An 18,538-nucleotide genomic window follows, 5' to 3' on the forward strand; every position below is an offset into this window, starting at 1 on the left:
CTGGTTTTTGGCGTACAGTTCACCACATGAGGTGTACTGATGGCTCTACCTTCTTTGGGGAGGATATATTTTTCCAGTGAATAAATCATTTATGTATCCTTGCAAAAACTAATAGGAACTAAAAAAATCATCTTATAAAATAAAAAATTTACCTCTTTGCAAGAAGGAGAACTAGCAGGAGCTCCAGGTGGGAGAAACTCATCATCTTCTTTGACCACCTCTCTCCCATTATCTGGGAATTTCTTCAAATTCTTCCATATTTCCTGTAACAAGCTTTTTTTTATGATTAATCTGATTTTTCTTTGGGGAACCACCCTTCCAACTTGCTTTTTATCTTTTTGTCTTATTTGGCCCCTGCAGCAGTGTTTTTCGAGAAAGTCTAACTCATTTGATTCCCTCAGCTGTTGGGCCTCAGGAACTTTTGCACTTTTTTAATATACGTCTTGGACTTTAAGATAGATCAGGTCTTAAGCAGAAATGAAGATTCAAAAGAAAAATACAGTATCACCATCAACAAAACAACCAGTCAACACAATTACAAAATATTTGTGAAAAGCAAAAAAGCCATTGAGAACCAAAGAATACAAATGCCTTTGTCACAGAGTTTCCCTAACCAGAATTTTGACATTTTACAAGAACACATGGTAATGCAAGCACCTTAATTTTAACATTTTTCTCGATAACTCAGAAACCTGCTCTGCAAATCACACATTTGGAATCTATCACATCATTACTGTATTGTCACTGTTCATCTTCCTTTTATTTTCTCTATTTTGATAAAACATGGCATATGCTGGTTATTATTTTGAATATTTTTAAGGTCACAGGGCAAATGAAAAACCAGAATTTTAGCATTTAGATTTTTAGCAGTCTCTCATTTTCAAAATTTAGCAACATGTGATGCAAGTCTTTTTTCCATTGACCAGTTTCTAAAGGATACTGGTCAATTCAAGTCAACAGTTAATTTTACTTGTTTTCCTAAAACTTACTTGCTAGGTAACTTAGAGATTGGGAATTTTTTCATTTTCCCTTATTCACTCACGGCCCATTTTAAAAGAAAATTTACTATACAGCTGATCAAATTATAGAGGTACTTCAAAGGCCGAAGATTATTTTCCATATATATCTTAAATGATGGGCAAATTTTCAACTTCACGAGTCACTTTGTCATTAATTTTTCTCAGATGCTGATGACAATTCATAAAAGAATACCTTGTTTCATATAAATTTCCTCCAAAATAGCTTTGGACCACTGTGTCTGCTTTATGGCCTAAATTTTGCTTGCTCCTGATTGACCTGTCTCTAATCTTTAGGATGCCATACTCTAAATGGGGTTGAACTAGTTTCTTGCATGAAGTCAGTAAGATCTCCTTTTTCCTAATGGATGAGAGAAAAAAGGAGAAATATTTGTGAATTATTGAAGTATGAATGTAAGAGCAAAAAGATTTCTTAAATATGAGACACTAATTTGCCATGTGACACTAACTGTTTTGTTCCTACATCCTCTCAACAGCTATTTGCTGATGCAGGTACAATTAATACTTTACAGCATAAAAGTATAAAAATTAGGCTGCAGTTTGTATTTAAAATACAGAGGCAATGGCAACTAATTTTTCTGCCAAAATGTCAGCCCTCATACCAACAGGTATTTATAGTAGTACTAAGTCCACGTATGTATCAGTCAGATTTGCATGTTCATGTTGACTCTTGATCAGTGTGATCATTTATGACTATGTCAGCTTCAGATCAAAGATAATTCCATGCACACATATTTCAGTCACAAATTTTAATGTCTTGTTCGTTCATTCTATAGATGTTATTTTTTTTAAATTAGAGGAAAATAAAACAACTTATTTTATTCAAACCTTTTATTTTTAAATCTAGATCTTCACACAACACACCAATCATCTGACATTTTATCATCTTGATAAGTAAAGAGCCCAGTTGGTTTATGAAATGTTGTTGCCACAGTCTCATGCACTATCAATTTGCATGATTTTTCATGTACCTGTAAAAATACCAAAAATAAAATTATGGATTAAATTCAAACTAACATAGACCTGACTACTAATGACTATCTGAAACACTCAGCAATCAAAAGTATAAATGATAACAGATCTCATACTAGTAATCTTCATTAGATTACATTTATGAAAACAAAATATCTGTTTTTTATTTAGGATATATTAAAACTTACTCAGTTGAATTTCCTTCCAGCAAGTATTTTAAAGAAAAGACTCATCTTGTCAGTAAAGAAATTTTTGGAGTAATCTTCATATAGTACCAAGTAATGATAAGCTGCATATTTCACCAAACAATCAATATGACCTTCCAAAGACAAAACCTTAAAATGAATTTCTATCACAAAACTATAAAACTCAGAGATCCCACCTTTTAAAGAGACATCATTCCAACACAAAGAAGATTATTCCTTTCCACAGAATTTTGTAGAATATTAAAAATCACTAAGTGTGACTATCATTTCTATATTCCATACATCCACATTAGGAGCAAACTCCAATTACTTGCACTACTGCACTGAATTTTTCATAACTCTAAGGTATGTTAACTTTACATTCTTTACTGAAGATTCTTCCAGTATATTTCCTTTGCTTCACATCACGTTGGATAAAAAAACATACCACAGCTTATGAAGGAATTATACACCCTAGCTTCACCAACATAGCATTCAATTTGTGTCCAACTGGAATTTGATTCATCAATATGATATTGTTATGATACAATAAAGTTTGTTCATACTTACCTGGCAGATATATATATAGCTGTATTTTCTGAAATCCGACAGAATTTTAAAAACTTCCGACACACGCAGTGGTCGGCCAGGTGGTTAGTACCCATTCCCGCCGCTGGGAGACGGGTATCAGGAACCATTCCCATTTTCTATTCATAATTTTTATTTCCACTGTCCCCTGAGGGGAGGTGGGTGGGTACTTGATTATATATATCTGCCAGGTAAGTATGAACAAACTTTATTGTATCATAACAATATCATTTTGTTCATGAAACTTACCTGTCAGATATATATATAGCTGAATCCCACCTTTGGAGGTGGGAAGGGACAGAATAGAAGAATTTTGGGAAACAAATGCATGCAGATGATTTACATCTTGGTTCCACCTGTTAGCATAGCTGGCTTCGTGGTTACTGCCACGTAAGTTCGCTTGTGCTACTAGAGTTGCCAGCGAGGTGGGGTAGAGACCTAATAGCTGGTGCATCCAGATGATCTGTCAACAAGGGGCGAGACCACGACGTGACTAGACCATATTGACCATACCATGAGGGCTAAGAAGTAAAATAAATATATATATAAATATATATATCACCACCTGACCAACCTAGCCAAAGTTAAGGTGTGTTAACTAAGGCTTAAGAGTTAAGAAGTCGCCGTTGTCGGCGACTCAACAACTAAATTAAGAGCTCTTCCTAACCATTTTCTACAGGATAGGATGAGTGGTACTTCTTGCCCCCAAGATTGTGTCTGCAGACACGTATGGCCCTAGCGAGCAGCAGATCTCATATGCCATCTTCACATCTCGCAGGGAGTGGGAAGTGAACACAGAGTTGCTTCGCTAAAACATGGTACTCAGGATGTTGCTGAGTGCCATGCTCTGTTGAAATGCTTCCGAGGCCGCGCCCTCACCTCGTGAGCATTCAGATAAAAAGATTTCAAATCTTTGTGCAAACACAATGAAGGAGCATTTTGAAACGAACTCCTTAACACTAAAGCCAGGGTGTTCTTCGATATGGGCAAGTCTGGTCTTTTTCGGAACACTGCAGATTACCCGAATGACTTCGACTTTCTTGAGTTTTATGTAGATAAAACTTGAGAGACCCGACAGGGCACAGGACTCTCTCTGGCTCCTGCCCACTAACTTGTGCCATCCTTGCTTCCAAGCTCCTGGGCCCAAGGACAAAACGGGTTTCCATTCTTAGGCCACAACGGAAGGCTTAGAGAGCACACCGCCTTGTGTTCTCTAAAGTCAAAACTTGTGACGATGGCTTAAAATCTCACTAACCCTCTTTGTCGTATCTAGGGTGGTTAGAAGAAGGCCTTCCTGATCACATGCAAGAAGTTAACAGGTAGGAGAGGTTTGAATGCTTTGACATCAAGAACTTCAGACTACGTCTAAGTTCCATATTGAAAGCTTCGATCTGGACATGCACAGTCAGTCCGTCTGTACTAAAGTCAGGTGACCGACCAGTTGACCAGTCAGACGAATCAAGGACAGCAAGGCTGTACCCTGAAGACCATAAGGCACTATTCTTCGCTGAAGGATGAGTGTCTGGACTGCCTGGGCGATTCAATCTAAGCAAACCTTGGGGGTGTATCAAACGCAACCCAACGTCGTCAGCGAATCAACTCCTGACTCGAGCTTCTGGTGCCAGGAGAAAGGAGCGAGGAGCAAAAAGGCGATTCAGTCCCGAAGGAAGAATGCCTGACAGTCCAACCTGGTCTCATGTTACACGATCATCAGGGGTGTATAAACGCAACCGACTTCGTCAACAAGAAACTCAGGGCTACTATATGTCGCCTGATCTCGCACGAGTGTCTGACTCCGAGAAAACAGGTGAGACAAAAAGTAGATGGTGAGAGAGTTTCGAGATTCCACAGAACTCAAAGATCGTGAAGGGCTTTGTTGTTTGACAGAAGCAAATCTCTGAGCCCAAAGGCCGTCAACAAAATGTTTGCGTATTCTTTAATAGTTGTGACTGCCAGCGGATCCCATTCTTCAGACGGAAATGGAAGACGGTAATCTTATCCCTGTCAACATCTCGATAGTCTGAACGTAGTCAGACTCAGAGCGGAGAGGTTATAGGTACCTTTCGAGTTAGAGTAGACAGACTCTCTCGGAAAAGGTCCTTGGAAAGTGAACTAGGAAGGACGTGACCTCTATGAATCCAGGATCCTGAAGACCAACATGGGGCGATCAGCGTCATTGTCGCTCCCTGTGACGTCATAAATCCTCTTACATTTCCTAAGCGATTGAAAAAGGGGAAAAGAGACTAAACATCATCCCCGTTCAATATCACAGGATGGCGTTTAATGTAACGATCCCGGATCGAGAATAAGGGAGCAGAGAAGAAGAAAGCCTCTTCATCCTCAACATATCGAAGAGAAGAATGAAAGGGCGTCCCTAAAGTCTCCACAACTCTCAACATACTTCTAAAGAAAGATTCCACTCGGAAGTCAATAGTTGCTGCCGTCGATCGAGACGATTCGTACGGACTTTGCAATCCTGTAACGAACATCTAGAGGAATCCTGTAACGAACCTCTAGAGGATCGTTACATTCTACGCCTGTTGTTATAATAGGCTCTTTCTAGTAAACTCGAACAGGGACCGAGAGAAGATACTTCTTAAGATATGAGAGAGCTGTGGAATATCAGAGTTGATGTGGACCACTGGTTCCAAAAAACTCGTTTCGAGGACTGGAGGGACGACCGAATTGCTTTTATTCTTTCAGATTAAGATCCAGGACATCTGAAACCCTATCCAGATGTCCGGCACCTTCTTTCTATCACCTCAGGTGATAGACGCACTGAGAGATGTTCAGAATCATTCCTAGATCTTGAATAATATTTCAGTTTCCCGGTAGGAAAAAACTGTGGAGGTCTGAATTGCAATCTATTCGGGGAAACAAACTTCTTCAGGAAGGAAATGGTCCCCAGCAAGCTCAACCATTCCCTCCCCGAGTATGCTTACTTCCCTAATAAGGCTGCGCTTTGCCTAAGCAGGAGAGCATATAAAAGTGCAATGTTGCGGTAGGACTCCGTAGTTCTTATTACCGTGCGGTAACGAGCACCGAAAGGATTAAGAGATAACTCTGTTGAACATAGTAAGGCAAAACGAATGCAACGTTTATTCATTCACGTAAGAAATCCCCTCAATCTTAGGCTAAAGTCCGTGATTGTAGGACAGAGATACAGTTAGTCAGTCAATCCCGCAGGAGAGACGTAACCGCCAGCACAGAGATACGGTTAGTCAGTCCATCCCGCAGGAGAGAGAGACGTAAACTACCGCGCATGACAGCGCACGATCTGTTACTGGCTCGGTTGACTGGAGGACAGACACAGCAGCAGCCAGCAGCTTACGAACGTCGTCTCTTAACTTTATGTGAGTTGCCAGCTACCCTATTCTACGAAGAAATAGGTCCGTTATTTTTGAGCAGAAAGAGACTCTCAAGCTGGTATATTTAAGCGAAACAGAAAACGCTAAATACAGTATATGGTGCGTTTGTGTCGTCAGAACACTACCATACAACGGTAAAAGATAAATCGGAAACTCCTGGAAGGCTGCAGGGAGTAACGATTAAATGTCCTTAAAATAATAGACAATAGAGCTCTCGGTTGCCATCCGAAGAAGTAACTACAGCAAGCGCATATGACTCGAACCAACCAGTAGTAAAATAACGCAAGGCAAAATATGATATTATATTACAATAAAGTTTGTTCATACTTACCTGGCAGACATATATATAGCTGAATTCGGAAATACAGCTACATACATATCTGACAGGCAAGTTTCATGAACAAAACTTAGAGAATCGAAGCAGACAGCTCAAGCTTCTTATGTTACTGGACATAAGCGGTCATTGACGTAGTCTACAAGTCTATTTCTTGTACGAGTCTGCGAAAGATGAATGAGAGCTCTTCCGAATCTTGTCAATAAGAGCTTATCCGCTTACGCAATATAAAGTTAAAGATGTTTGTTAATGAGAACTAACCCATTTACGGGACAAAGAGATATTTTGTCAATGAGGGGATACCCACTTACTTGACAAAACGATAGTATATTGTCAATGGGGGAAAATCACTGAATTGACAAAACGTAATCCAGGAAGTCGAGCATATTATTTTTCCGATTCCCGTATCAATCGTTTATTGGCAGTATAGCAAAGGAAGTCTTGTCTTGCGCTTTCCTGAAGAGCGTCCTCTTGATGAGTGCTTTTGCAAGAATCCTACCGAAAGTAGTCGAGCGTCATGACGTGTAGGACGTCGAGCTTTTACATAACCCGTAACTGCCTTATCACAAAGTCTTGACTGCGGTAAAGCAAACGAGATATTCCCTTGAGCTTTCCTTAACTCCATCCACCTATGCGAAAAGCAATATTAATTGACAGAGACCTCTTGAATTCACGAAACCCGATGTCTTGCTGGGTTTCGAAGAAGAAGTTGTCTGTTCACTTTAAGCTTCCTCCGAAGCACTGCCTACTTCACATTCTTTGCAGGTGAGGTAGAAGGTATCACCGAAGGTAGAGGTAAAAATTCTTTAGGCCCAAATCTGAAACAAGAGCTTGAAGAGTTCAACAGAAACGTTCAGCCAGGCGACACACCTGGCGTGCGCTGGTGCACGCTCGGCGTCCACTGGCGCGCACTCGGCGTCCACTGGAGCGCGCTCGGCGTCCACTGAGCTGCGTCGGGGCGCCCAGCGCTCGGTGTCCACTGGCGCGCGCTTGGCCGTGCACCAGCGCGGGCGCCTGGCGTCCATCCGCGCGTCCCGTCCAAGTCGAGAGGGAACAGCCTTCTTATTCTGACAGTAAAAAGGCTTGGGACGTCCGCTCACCAAAAGCTTCCTGCTACTATGACTTCTTTTACGTATTTCTCGGTGGAAAGACGGACACGAGTTCAGGCAACGTTCGCCTTCTTACTTCTCACTGAAACGCATAACGAGAGAAGAGAGAGAGAGAGAGAGAGAGAGAAGAAGAGAGTCAGACGAGATGAAGAGAGCGAGAGAGAGAGATGAGAGAGAGAGAGTAGATGAGGACGTGAAGCTCCTCTTCTATAAAGCTTATGCTCCCTCCCCGGGTCCTGGGAGTCAAGCAGAGGTCCCGGCCTAGAGGCGAAAACGACGGACCGATCTGACGCACCCTCCACTACACAAGGGGTATCACTGCACTTCTGCACTTCACTTTTGCTCTCTAAAGCAAGCACTTTCGATTCTAAGTTACGAATCGAAAGAGTATCAGAGAAAGGGCAATTCCTCTACAGACACTGTTTTAGGGCCCGAAGGCAACACTACAGGATTAGGAGTAACAATTACAGAAGTAGCACTCTTCACAGCAATGAAGGAGAGCGAGCACCTCTCGTAGACAAATACATAGCCCCGTACGCCATACTACAGGGTTAGGCAAAATAAAGTCTACAGGAAGGTTAGTTCGCAGGTTCACTACCCTGACTTTTGTTACTGATTAATTGCGTACATACGAATCATACGTCTTCCTTACGGAATTAGACATGTTTACTGATTAATTGCGTACATACGAATCATACGTTCTTCCTTACGGAATAGACAAAGTCTCACACTCCTTACATGACAAATCTCAACAAAGAAGCAAGACCCATACCCTCGTACATACCAAGTGCGGATCTACCGAAGCTTTCGGTAGCCACACCCTATCTTTGCAGACAACCCCGTCTGAAAACTAGCCTAACTAGATTCAGATATCTTATGCAAAAATGAATCACATTCAAAATCAATTTAAGATAGCGTATGCCTAGCCACAAATATGATATTGTTATGATACAATAAAGTTTTATGCATACTTACCTGGCAGGTTACATATATAGCTGTATTTTCTGAAGTCTGACAGAATTTAAAAAACTTCCGACACACGCAGTGGTCGGCCAGGTGGTTAGTACCCATTCCCGCCGCTGGGAGGCGGGTATCAGGAACCATTCCCATTTTCTATTCATAATTTTTATTTCCACTGTCCCCTGAGGGGAGGTGGGTGGGTACTTGAATATATATATATCTGCCAGTTAAGTATGAACAAACTTTATTGTATCATAACAATATCATTTTGTTCATGAACTTACCTGTCAGATATATATATATAGTTGAACCCCATGTTGGAGGTGGGAAGGGGACAGAATAGAAGGATTTTGGGACACAAATGCATGCAGATGATTTACATCTTGGTTCCACCTGTTAGCATAGCCGACTTCGTGATTACTGTCACCAAAGTCTGCTTCTGCTTTACTAGAGTTGCCAGCGAGGTAGAGACCTATAAAGCTGGTGCACTCCAGATGATCTGTCAACGGGGGCGTGACCACAATGTGACTAGACCATATTGACCATACCATGAGGGCTAAGAAGTAAAATATATATATATAATTATATATATCACCACCTGACAACCTAGCCAAAGTTAATGTGTGTTAACTAAGGCTTCAGAGTTAAGAAGTCGCCGTTGTCAGCGACTCCACAACTAAATTAAGAGCTCTTCCTAACCATTTTCTACAGGATAGGATGAGTAGTACTTCTTGCCCCCAAGATTGTGTCTGCAGACACGTATGGCCCTAGCGAGCAGCAGATCTCATATGCCATCTTACATCTCGCAGGGAGTGTGAAATGAACCCAGAGTTGCTTCGCTAAAACATGGTACTCAGGATGTTGCTGAGTGCCATGCTCTGTTGACATGCTTCCGAGGCCGCGCCCTCACCTCGTGGAGCATTCAGATAAAAAGCTTTCAAATCTTTGTGCAAACACAATGAAGGAGCATTTTTTTAAAGAACTCCTTAACCCTAAAACCACGGGTGTACTCCGATATGGGCAAGTCTGGTCTTTTTCGGAACACTGCAGATTGCCCGACTGACTTCGACTTTCTTGATTTTAAGTAGATTAAAACTTGAGAGACCTGACAGGGCACAGGACTCTCTCTGGCTCCTGCCCACTAACTTGTGCCATCCTTGCTTCCAAGATCCTGGCCCAAGGACAAAAAGGGTTTCCATTCTTAGGCCATAACAAAAGGCTTAGAGAGCACACCTCCTTGTGTTCTCTAAAGCCAAAAACTTGTGACGATGGCTTAAAATCTCACTAACCCTCTTTGTCGTATCTAGGGTGGTTAGAAGAAGGCCTTCCTGAGTCACATACAAGAAGTTAACAGGCAGGAGAGGTTCGAATGCTTTGACATCAAGAACTTCAGGACTACGTCTAAGTTCCATATTGAAAGCTTCGATCCGGAAATGCACAGTCTGTACTAAAGTCAGGTGAACGACCAGTGACCAGTCAGACGAATCAAGGACAGCAAGGCTGTACCCTGAAGACCAAAAGGCACTATTCTTAGCTGAAGGATGAGTGTCTGGACTGCCTGGGCGATTCAATCTAAGCAAACCTTGGGGGTGTATCAACGCAACCCAACGTCGTCCGCAATCGACTTCGTCAATAAGAAACTCAGGGCTACTATATGTCGCCTGATCTCGCAAGAGTGTCTGACCTCCGAGAAAAAAAAAGCAGGCGAGGCAAAAAGTAGATGGTGAGCTAGAATCGAGATTCCACAGACCTCAATGATCGTGAAGGTCTTTGTTGTTTGACAGATGCAAATCTGTCAAACAACATTCTCTGTGTCTGTTCGCACTGGCAGAATTTTCAAAACTCTCGGCAACCGCTAAACCACTGGTAGTTCAGGTGATCTCCCCCACGTTCCCGTGGCGCTGGTACTTGGAACTATTCCCGTTTTCCTCAGATTTTCTCTGAACCCTGTCTCCTGAGGGGAGGAGGGTGGGAATTTAATTATATATACCTGCCAGGTAAGTATGCATAAAACTTTATTGTATCATAACAATATCATTTTTATGCATGACACTTACCTGGCAGTATATATATAGCTGATTGACACATTTGGAGGTGGGTCACAGACAGCAACATCGTCATAATTCAAAAATTAACTAATTTTTAAAATTATTTATTAAAGTTCCTTACCTGCTAAGGTAGCTGACTTCGTAGGTCCTGCCTCTTAGCCTGCTAAACCTTAGTAGCTCTCAACTAGGATGTGACCTGTTTGTTGAGAAAGCTAATAACAAGGGTCTGACAACTGGACGGGACCAATTTTGTTGACAGGAAACCCTAGCCCTCTCTTACCAGGGGCATTCATTGCTAGGATAAGTTAGACCACCTCAACCACACACAAAGCTAATGTAAACACATTACACTTCACATACTGAAGAGGAAATAACCCTCTCAGACAACCATAAAAAGAACACCACTTAATTAAAATACCTAGCATGTTAGTAATCTATCGTTGCTGCCGTCGATCGAGACGATTCATACGGACTTTTGCAATCCTGTAACGAACCTCTAGATGATCGTTACATTCTACGCCTGTTGTTATAATAGGCTCTTTCTCGTAAACAAAACTCGAGGCAGGGACCGAGAGAAGATACTTCTTAAGATATGAGAGAGCTGTGGAATATCAGAGTTGATGTGGACCACTTGTTCCAAAAATCGTTTCGAGGACTGGAGGGACGACCGAATTGCATTTACTTCTTTCAGATTAAGATCCAGGACATCTGAAACATATCCAGATGTCCGGCACCTTCTTTCTATCATGACGCACTGAGAGATGTTCAGAATAATTCCTAGATCTTGAATAATATTTCAGTTTCCCGGTAGGAAAAAACTGTGGTCTGAATTGCAGTCTATTCGGGGAAACAAACTTCTTCAGGAAGGAAATGGTCCCCAGCAAGCTCAACCATTCCCTCCCCGAGTATGCTTATTTCCCTATAAGGCTGCGCTTTGCCTAAGCAGGAGAGCATATAAAAGTGCAATGTTGCGGTAGACTCGTAGTTCTATACCGTGCGGTAACGAGCACCGAAAGGATTAAGAGATAACTCTGTTGAACATAGTAAGGCAAAACTAATGCAAAACGTTTATTCATTCACGTAAGAAATCCCCTCAATCTTAGGCTAAAGTCCGTGATTGTAGGGACAGAGATACAGTTAGTCAGTCAAAATCCCGCAGGAGAGAGAGAGTAACCTACAGCATGACAGCGCACGATCTGTTATGGCTCGGTTGGAAACTTGGACAGTCAGACACCAGCAGCAGCCAGCAGCTTACGAACGTCGTCTCTTAACTTTATGTCTGGGTTGCCAGCTACCCTATTCTACGAAGAAATAGGTGCGTTATTTTTTGAACAAAAAGAGACTCTCAAGCTGGTATATTTAAGCGAAACAGAAAACGCTAAATATATAGATGCGTTTGTGTGTCGTCAGAACACTACCATACAACGGTAAAAGATAAATCGGAAACTCCTGGAAGGCTGCAGGGAGTGACGATTAAATGTCCTTAAAATAGTAGACAATAGACCTCTCGGTTGCCATCCGAAGAGGTAACTACAGCAAGCGTGTATGACTTGAACCAACCAGTAGTAAAATAACGCAAGGGCAAAAAAATTTTATTATATCACAATAAAGTTTGTTCATACATTACCTGGCAGACATATATATAGCTGAATTCGGAAATACAGCTACATACTATATTGACAGGCAAGTTTCATGAACAAAACTTAGAGAATCGAAGCAGACAAGCTCACCGCCTTTCTTAAGATACTGGACATAAGCGTTCATTGACGTAGTCTACAAGTCTATTTCTTGTACGAGTCTGCGAATGAGGAAGGAGAGCTCTTCCGAACCTTGTCCTTATTCGCTTACGCAATATCAAGTTAATGAGATGTTTGTCAATGAGAACTAACCCATTAACGGTACAGAGAGATATTTTGTCAATGAGGGAGACCCACTTACTTGACAAAACGATAGTATATTGTCAATGGGGGAGGGGGACCCACTGCTTGCAAACGATAGTATAAATTGTCAATGGGGGAAACGTCCACTGAATTGACAAAACGTAATCCAGGAAGTCGAGCCTTTTATTTTTTTTTCGATTCCCGTCTCAAACAAGGAAGGGACAAGAATCCTGTTAAGAGACTGGGCTTACGGTAGGTAGAACGACGATGCTCAATCGGCATGGAAGTCTCGACTAGAAACTAACAAAATCTATCATCTGAAAAACCCTTTCAGATGGTCTAAAAAGCTTTAAATTTATTGGCAGTATGGCAAAGGAAGTCCTGTCTTGCGCTTTCCTGAAGAGCGTCCTTTTGATGAGTGCCTTTGCAAGAATCCTACTGAACGTTGCCGAAAATCCTGACGTTCAGGACGTCGAGCCTTTACATAACCCGTAACTGTCTTATCTCAAAGTCTTGACTGAGGTAGAGAAAACGAGATCTTCCTTGAGCTTTCCTTAACTCCATCCACCTTTGCGAAAAGCAATATAATAATATTGACAGAGACCTCTTGAATTCACGAAACCCGAGGTCTTGCTGGGTTTCGAAGACGAAGTTCTGTTCACTTTCTTGAGGCTCAAATCTTAAACAAGAGCTTGAAGAGTTCAACAGAAACGTTCGGTGGTGCGCGCTCGGCGTCCACTGGCGAGGACGCTCGGCGTCCTGGTGCGCGCTCGGCGTCCACTGGCGAGGACGCTCGGCGTCCTGGTGCGCGCTCGGCGGCCACTGGCGAGGAACGCTCGGCGTCCACTGGTGAGTGCGTCCATCCAAGCGTCCTGTTCAAGCCGATCGTCCAAATAAGCGTGCAGAAAGCGTCACGCTCCTGACAGGCATCAAAAACAAGCGAGAGAAACTGCCTTCTTTTTCCTATTTCTTGGTGGAAAGAAAGTACACTTCTTGTGTGAAAGACGTGGATCAGGGCAACTTTCGCCTTTCTTAACTTCTCACTGAAACACATAACGAGGGAGAAGGGACGTGAAGCGTCCTCTTCTATAAGCTTCTTAGCGGGCGCGAGTCCTTCCGAGAGCTCCAACCCCTTGTGCGGGGAGGACGCCTCGGAGGACGAGAAGCAATCCTTCAGGATTCGTGCATGTGCACGCACTTTTGGCAGTCTGGGGATTTTCATCAGAAAACTGCCGAAGGCACGCCAGATCGGTTGGGGTTCCCTGTAACCCTCCTTCGGCTTTCGACATGCCCTCTCCCTGGTTCTGGGAGTTCGACAGAGGTCTAGACCTAGAGGCGGGTTATAAGGCCGATCTGACGCAAACCCTCCACTACACAAGGGGCAACTGTCACTGCACTTAGCCACTTCAACTATTGCTCTCTAAAGCAAACACTTTCGATTCTAAGTTACGAATCGAAATAGTATAAGAGAAGGGCAATAACCTCTACAGACACTGTTTTAGGGCCCCGAAGCAACATTACAGGTTAGGCGTAACAAAAACAGAAGTAGAAACTCTTCACAACAATGAAGGAGAGCGATCACCTCTCGCAGACTAGTCTAACCCGTAGGCCATACTACAGCGTTAGGCAAAATAAAGTCTACCGGAAGTTAGCAGTATCACTACCCTGACTTTCGTAATTGATTAATTGCGTACATACTAAACAAACTTTTTCCCTTACGGAATTAGACACGTTTACCGATTAATTGCGTACATACGAATCATACTTTTCCTTACGGAACTAGACATTTTACTGTATTGCGCCCCCCAAGTGCGGAACTACCGAAGCTTTCGGTAGCCACACCCTATCTTTGCAGACAAAACACCCTCTGAAACTAGCCTAACTAGATTCAGATATCTTATGCAAAAATGAATCAAATTCAAATCAATTTAAGATAGCGTATGCCTAGCCACAAATCCAAGTAAATAAATTAAAAGACAATTAGGATACTTAGCGGCAAATGAAGTTTCCAAAATCCTAAGCCGGAGGTACTGCAAAACAGGTGTTTTCAGTACCGGCGACAGAAAATTTATGAATAGAAAATGGGAATGGTTCCTGATACCCGCCTCCCAGCGGCGGGAATGGGTACTAACCACCTGGCCGACCATGCGTGTGTCGGAAGTTTTTTAAATTCTGTCGGACTTCAGAAAATACAGCTATATATATTACCTGCCAGGTAAGTGTCATGCATAAAACCAAGTAATTAAATCAAAAGACAATTAGGATACTTAGCGGCAATGAAGTTTCCAAAATCCTAAGACGGAGGTACTGAAAACAAGTGTTTTCAGCACCGGCGACAGAAAATTATGAATAGAAAATGGGAATTGGTTCCTGATACCCGCCTCCCAGCGGCGGGAATGGGTACTAACCACCTGGCCGACCACTGCGTGTGTCGGAAGTTTTTAAAATTCTGTCGGATTTCAGAAAATACAGCTATATATATATCTGACAGGTAAGTTTCATGAACAAACTTTGGGTTATATATTGAAGAGATACTCAATCCTAGACCTAAGAAAGCTGACCTTCACACATCACACATGACATCGTTACTCCTTTAATAATAGCAAGAAACAATGAAAGTAGTATACATCCTTTGTTAATCATTCCTGTTGCATATACAGAGCATATATACTACTAAATTTCACTACTAAAAGGTTTATGCCTTTGGTGAAAAATGAGGTCATCTGCTTCTGCTGTCTGAACTTTAACTACAGCTGTAAGGTCTTAGACATATAACCAAAGGCTGTAATTTTGGAACACTGCATTTTTGCTCCCTGTTAAATCTGATTTCATGAACTATGGAATGAATAACAGGATTCTTAATGATACCAAATCCAGTGAATAACTAGGTCTTGAACCTTGCATGGTGCTGCAGAGAAGTAATTCTTTACTACTGTAGTGTAGCTGTATATTGGAATCTGAAGGAAATGCACCTTAATGATATACAGGCATTATATATCATTTGATACTCAACCTAGCCATGGAAAAATATGACCTCAGAACAAATGCGGATGATGCAAAACTAAGAGCACATGAGCTGTAATCATGAGTGCAATACGTTACTGTGAAGAAGTTGGAAGGGAAATGTCAGATATCTCACCTACCAAACATACTTTACAAGCAGCTAATTACATGGACCGCATAAATCAGTAGCTGTTACTTATATATTCAAGGATCTCAGAGGCACAAGCAATACCAGCCTGCTTAATACGAACTTCATGTGGCTACTGCCATTATTTTAAGGAGACACCAATATGCCTAACGAAATTCATCAACTACGACTGACTGACTGCTTTCACAGCGACCAAAGGTCCATCCGATATTTCCATCACTAAGAAATGTGGACAATTACAGATTAAGTGTTTGTTGGAAGAATTTAAACTCATTGTTTTAAGTATATTACAGGTATTACATATTACATTACTATACAGAAATTTATACTAAATAATATCCTCCACATATAACTAAATCAGTAAATGTCTTACCTCTTCATATGTTGTTTCAACTAATTCAGAGATGTCATATTCTATTACTGGTAAGGTTTTCTCTAAAAACCCTGTGGCTTTAGATATACTAGGGACTACATGCTGTTGTAATGTTGCAACTTCCCACAAACTGCTTTCACAAGCTCGGCACTTAGACATATCTGGCTCATCTGGGTCAAAAGGATCATCTTCTAGATCTGGTAAAATAGGAAAAAGATTATAAGAAATAAATGTTTGCACATGAAAAGAAAATCAAGCAATAAAGATGAAATTCTACTGTTTAAAATTTCTTTAGCATCTGTAAAGGAATATATAAGATAAAATACAATGGTATATCTTACTTGTGGCATTCGGGTTGTGTATAAGTAGTTGTAGGCCTGGATATCTGATGAGAAGGTTTGCAATAAACTTGAGAACAAGTACAAGACACGAAGCTGGAGCTGACAGTGATAAACGAGACAGGCGCTTGATAAATGCTGCAATTACATACTCAGGTACATGACTGAAAAGATACAGTGCATAAAACTCTATTTAAGCTGAATATAATAAAATGAGAGTGCTTCTCCAGAAAGAATAAATAAATTACTTTGAATGAAATCCTGATTTTCTTACAACAATGACCAGAGTATATCTTTTTCTAGCTAAAATTACATAACCACTACTGCCATCTAATGAACTACTAAAGACAGGTATATTCTGTTGCCACTTTTAAGCAAGCAGCTTTCCACTCTTCAAATCCTCCGTTATACTCAATAAATCCATTTACTGAATATTTATTTGCAAATTAAATCTCTTAGTATACAGTTAATGCACAATGCTTCAATCCTTACTTAAAAAATAGAAGTGATGACAGTTACAATTTCCAATTTATAATGAACCATAATTATTTCAATGTATCTTTTACCATCTTAAATTTCTGACAAAATCAGACCACTGCAAATATATAGGAAATTGAAAAGTTTGTATAATCTCTGTACATTAACAAATAGTACTCTGGTTAAAATAAAATGAATTCAAAAGCAGACAGTAACTGCAAAGGGGAAAATAAAAACAGCATGTGCAGCTTACCTAATACTACTCTGAAATAACCGACATCTCTAAAATCTCTGCAGGATTTTAATGAATTCTTCTTATATACTTTATTATATTAAAGGAAACACAAACAAATACTATATCTGCTGTGGAAATTACTGATTACCTTTGCAAGTACTACAACATCAGAATACTTTTTATTAAAATGAGTTGGTTGTGGTGTACATACAGTATCTTGCTAAAAGATAAACAATTCACAGAATTTGAGTAAATCCAGAGTGCACACCACTAAAAAGAAAGGATCACATCTAGGATGGTTTCTGCAGTATCACTGCCAATAGAGATTTTTTAAAAATGTTTAAACAAATTAAAACATTAATCAAATTTTTACTTACGTTGAAGACAAGAATCGATCCATTAACATGAAGAATCTTGGTCTATATTTGGCATGGAAAATGGTGGGTTCTAGAAGGCCATACAATTTCTGATAGAAATTTGGGTAGTCCCTAAAAGGTAAATGTAAAATTATTTAAAGTAGCAAGACATTATTGAAGACAGTTTTGGAGTACTAAAAAGACTGATGAATTTTAGAATGAAGATAGAGGCTAATGTACCAAAAGAATTTGAGGATAAATGTTTGAGTACATCAAGGGTCAAACCCCAGTTCTTTACTGTTTAACACGATAATGGAGAAAGTCATAAAGGAGACACCTAGAAGTTACTATAATGAGTCATAAAGGAGACACCTAGAAGTTACTATAATGAAATTATGGTATCACACGAGAAAAATATTTAGATATCAAGTCAAACTTCTGTTACAACATAATATATTACATTTTGAACGGCCGTTTATATCTTGAATTGTTTGTAAGATGGTCTTCATGCCATAAAGTCAATGCAGTACTGTAAGTTTTTTCATTCTAAAACACAAAACAACACTGTACATGCAATACTGTATTTCATAGAGTACTTTAAAACTACTGATACAAACAATGCATAAAATTGTGATGATAATTACAGTTGCTTCTTCACAAACAGAATTTTAACTTAGACTACATTTGTTTGTATCTCTGAATGTTTGTAACTTGAATGTTCATAAGTAGGGTAGTGACTGTACACACAAGTTCTACCTACAACCATCAAGAAGAACACACCTACATTTTACAGACAGTCCAATGATATCTTAGGAACCCTTCTACTGTGTAAACAGGCTATAAAAGTGTACAATGTATAAATAAGTAATTGAGGGGCAGCTATACAGCATACTTACAAGTTGTACTTATTCACCAAGATGAAGACCCCTTGTAATGCTAGGAGACTGAGTGCTCCACCTGAAAACAGATTTTGCACTTGAGGCATCTATCATTTTAAAAGAAACTCATTGAAAATTCTCATACTTCTTACCTTCAAGGCTAAAGTTTTAAAGCAAATGATGGAAACTGTTCCTATACGTACTGCTAAATCTATTTATTCCTATGCAAACAGTGGCTTCACCCATTAA

General features: G+C 40.5%; 1 protein-coding gene across 1 annotated transcript in view; it reads right to left on the reverse strand.

Moving 5' to 3' along the window:
- Positions 1-1,865: 1,865 nt before the first annotated feature.
- LOC135206790 (nucleolar complex protein 4 homolog) overlaps positions 1,866-18,538 on the reverse strand; it is a 79,408-nt gene continuing 62,735 nt past the window's right edge. The window contains exons 8-12 of the mRNA XM_064238285.1: positions 18,308-18,368; positions 17,433-17,543; positions 16,347-16,507; positions 16,006-16,202; positions 1,866-2,008 (exon numbers count right to left, since the gene is read on the reverse strand). Coding sequence (XP_064094355.1) covers positions 1,889-2,008; positions 16,006-16,202; positions 16,347-16,507; positions 17,433-17,543; positions 18,308-18,368 — 650 coding nt within the window. The 3' untranslated portion in view covers positions 1,866-1,888. The remainder of the gene's footprint in view (positions 2,009-16,005; positions 16,203-16,346; positions 16,508-17,432; positions 17,544-18,307; positions 18,369-18,538) is intronic.

This window comes from Macrobrachium nipponense, chromosome 31, assembly GCF_015104395.2.
Source record: "Macrobrachium nipponense isolate FS-2020 chromosome 31, ASM1510439v2, whole genome shotgun sequence".
In the NCBI taxonomy this organism is placed as follows: Eukaryota; Metazoa; Arthropoda; class Malacostraca; order Decapoda; family Palaemonidae; genus Macrobrachium; species Macrobrachium nipponense.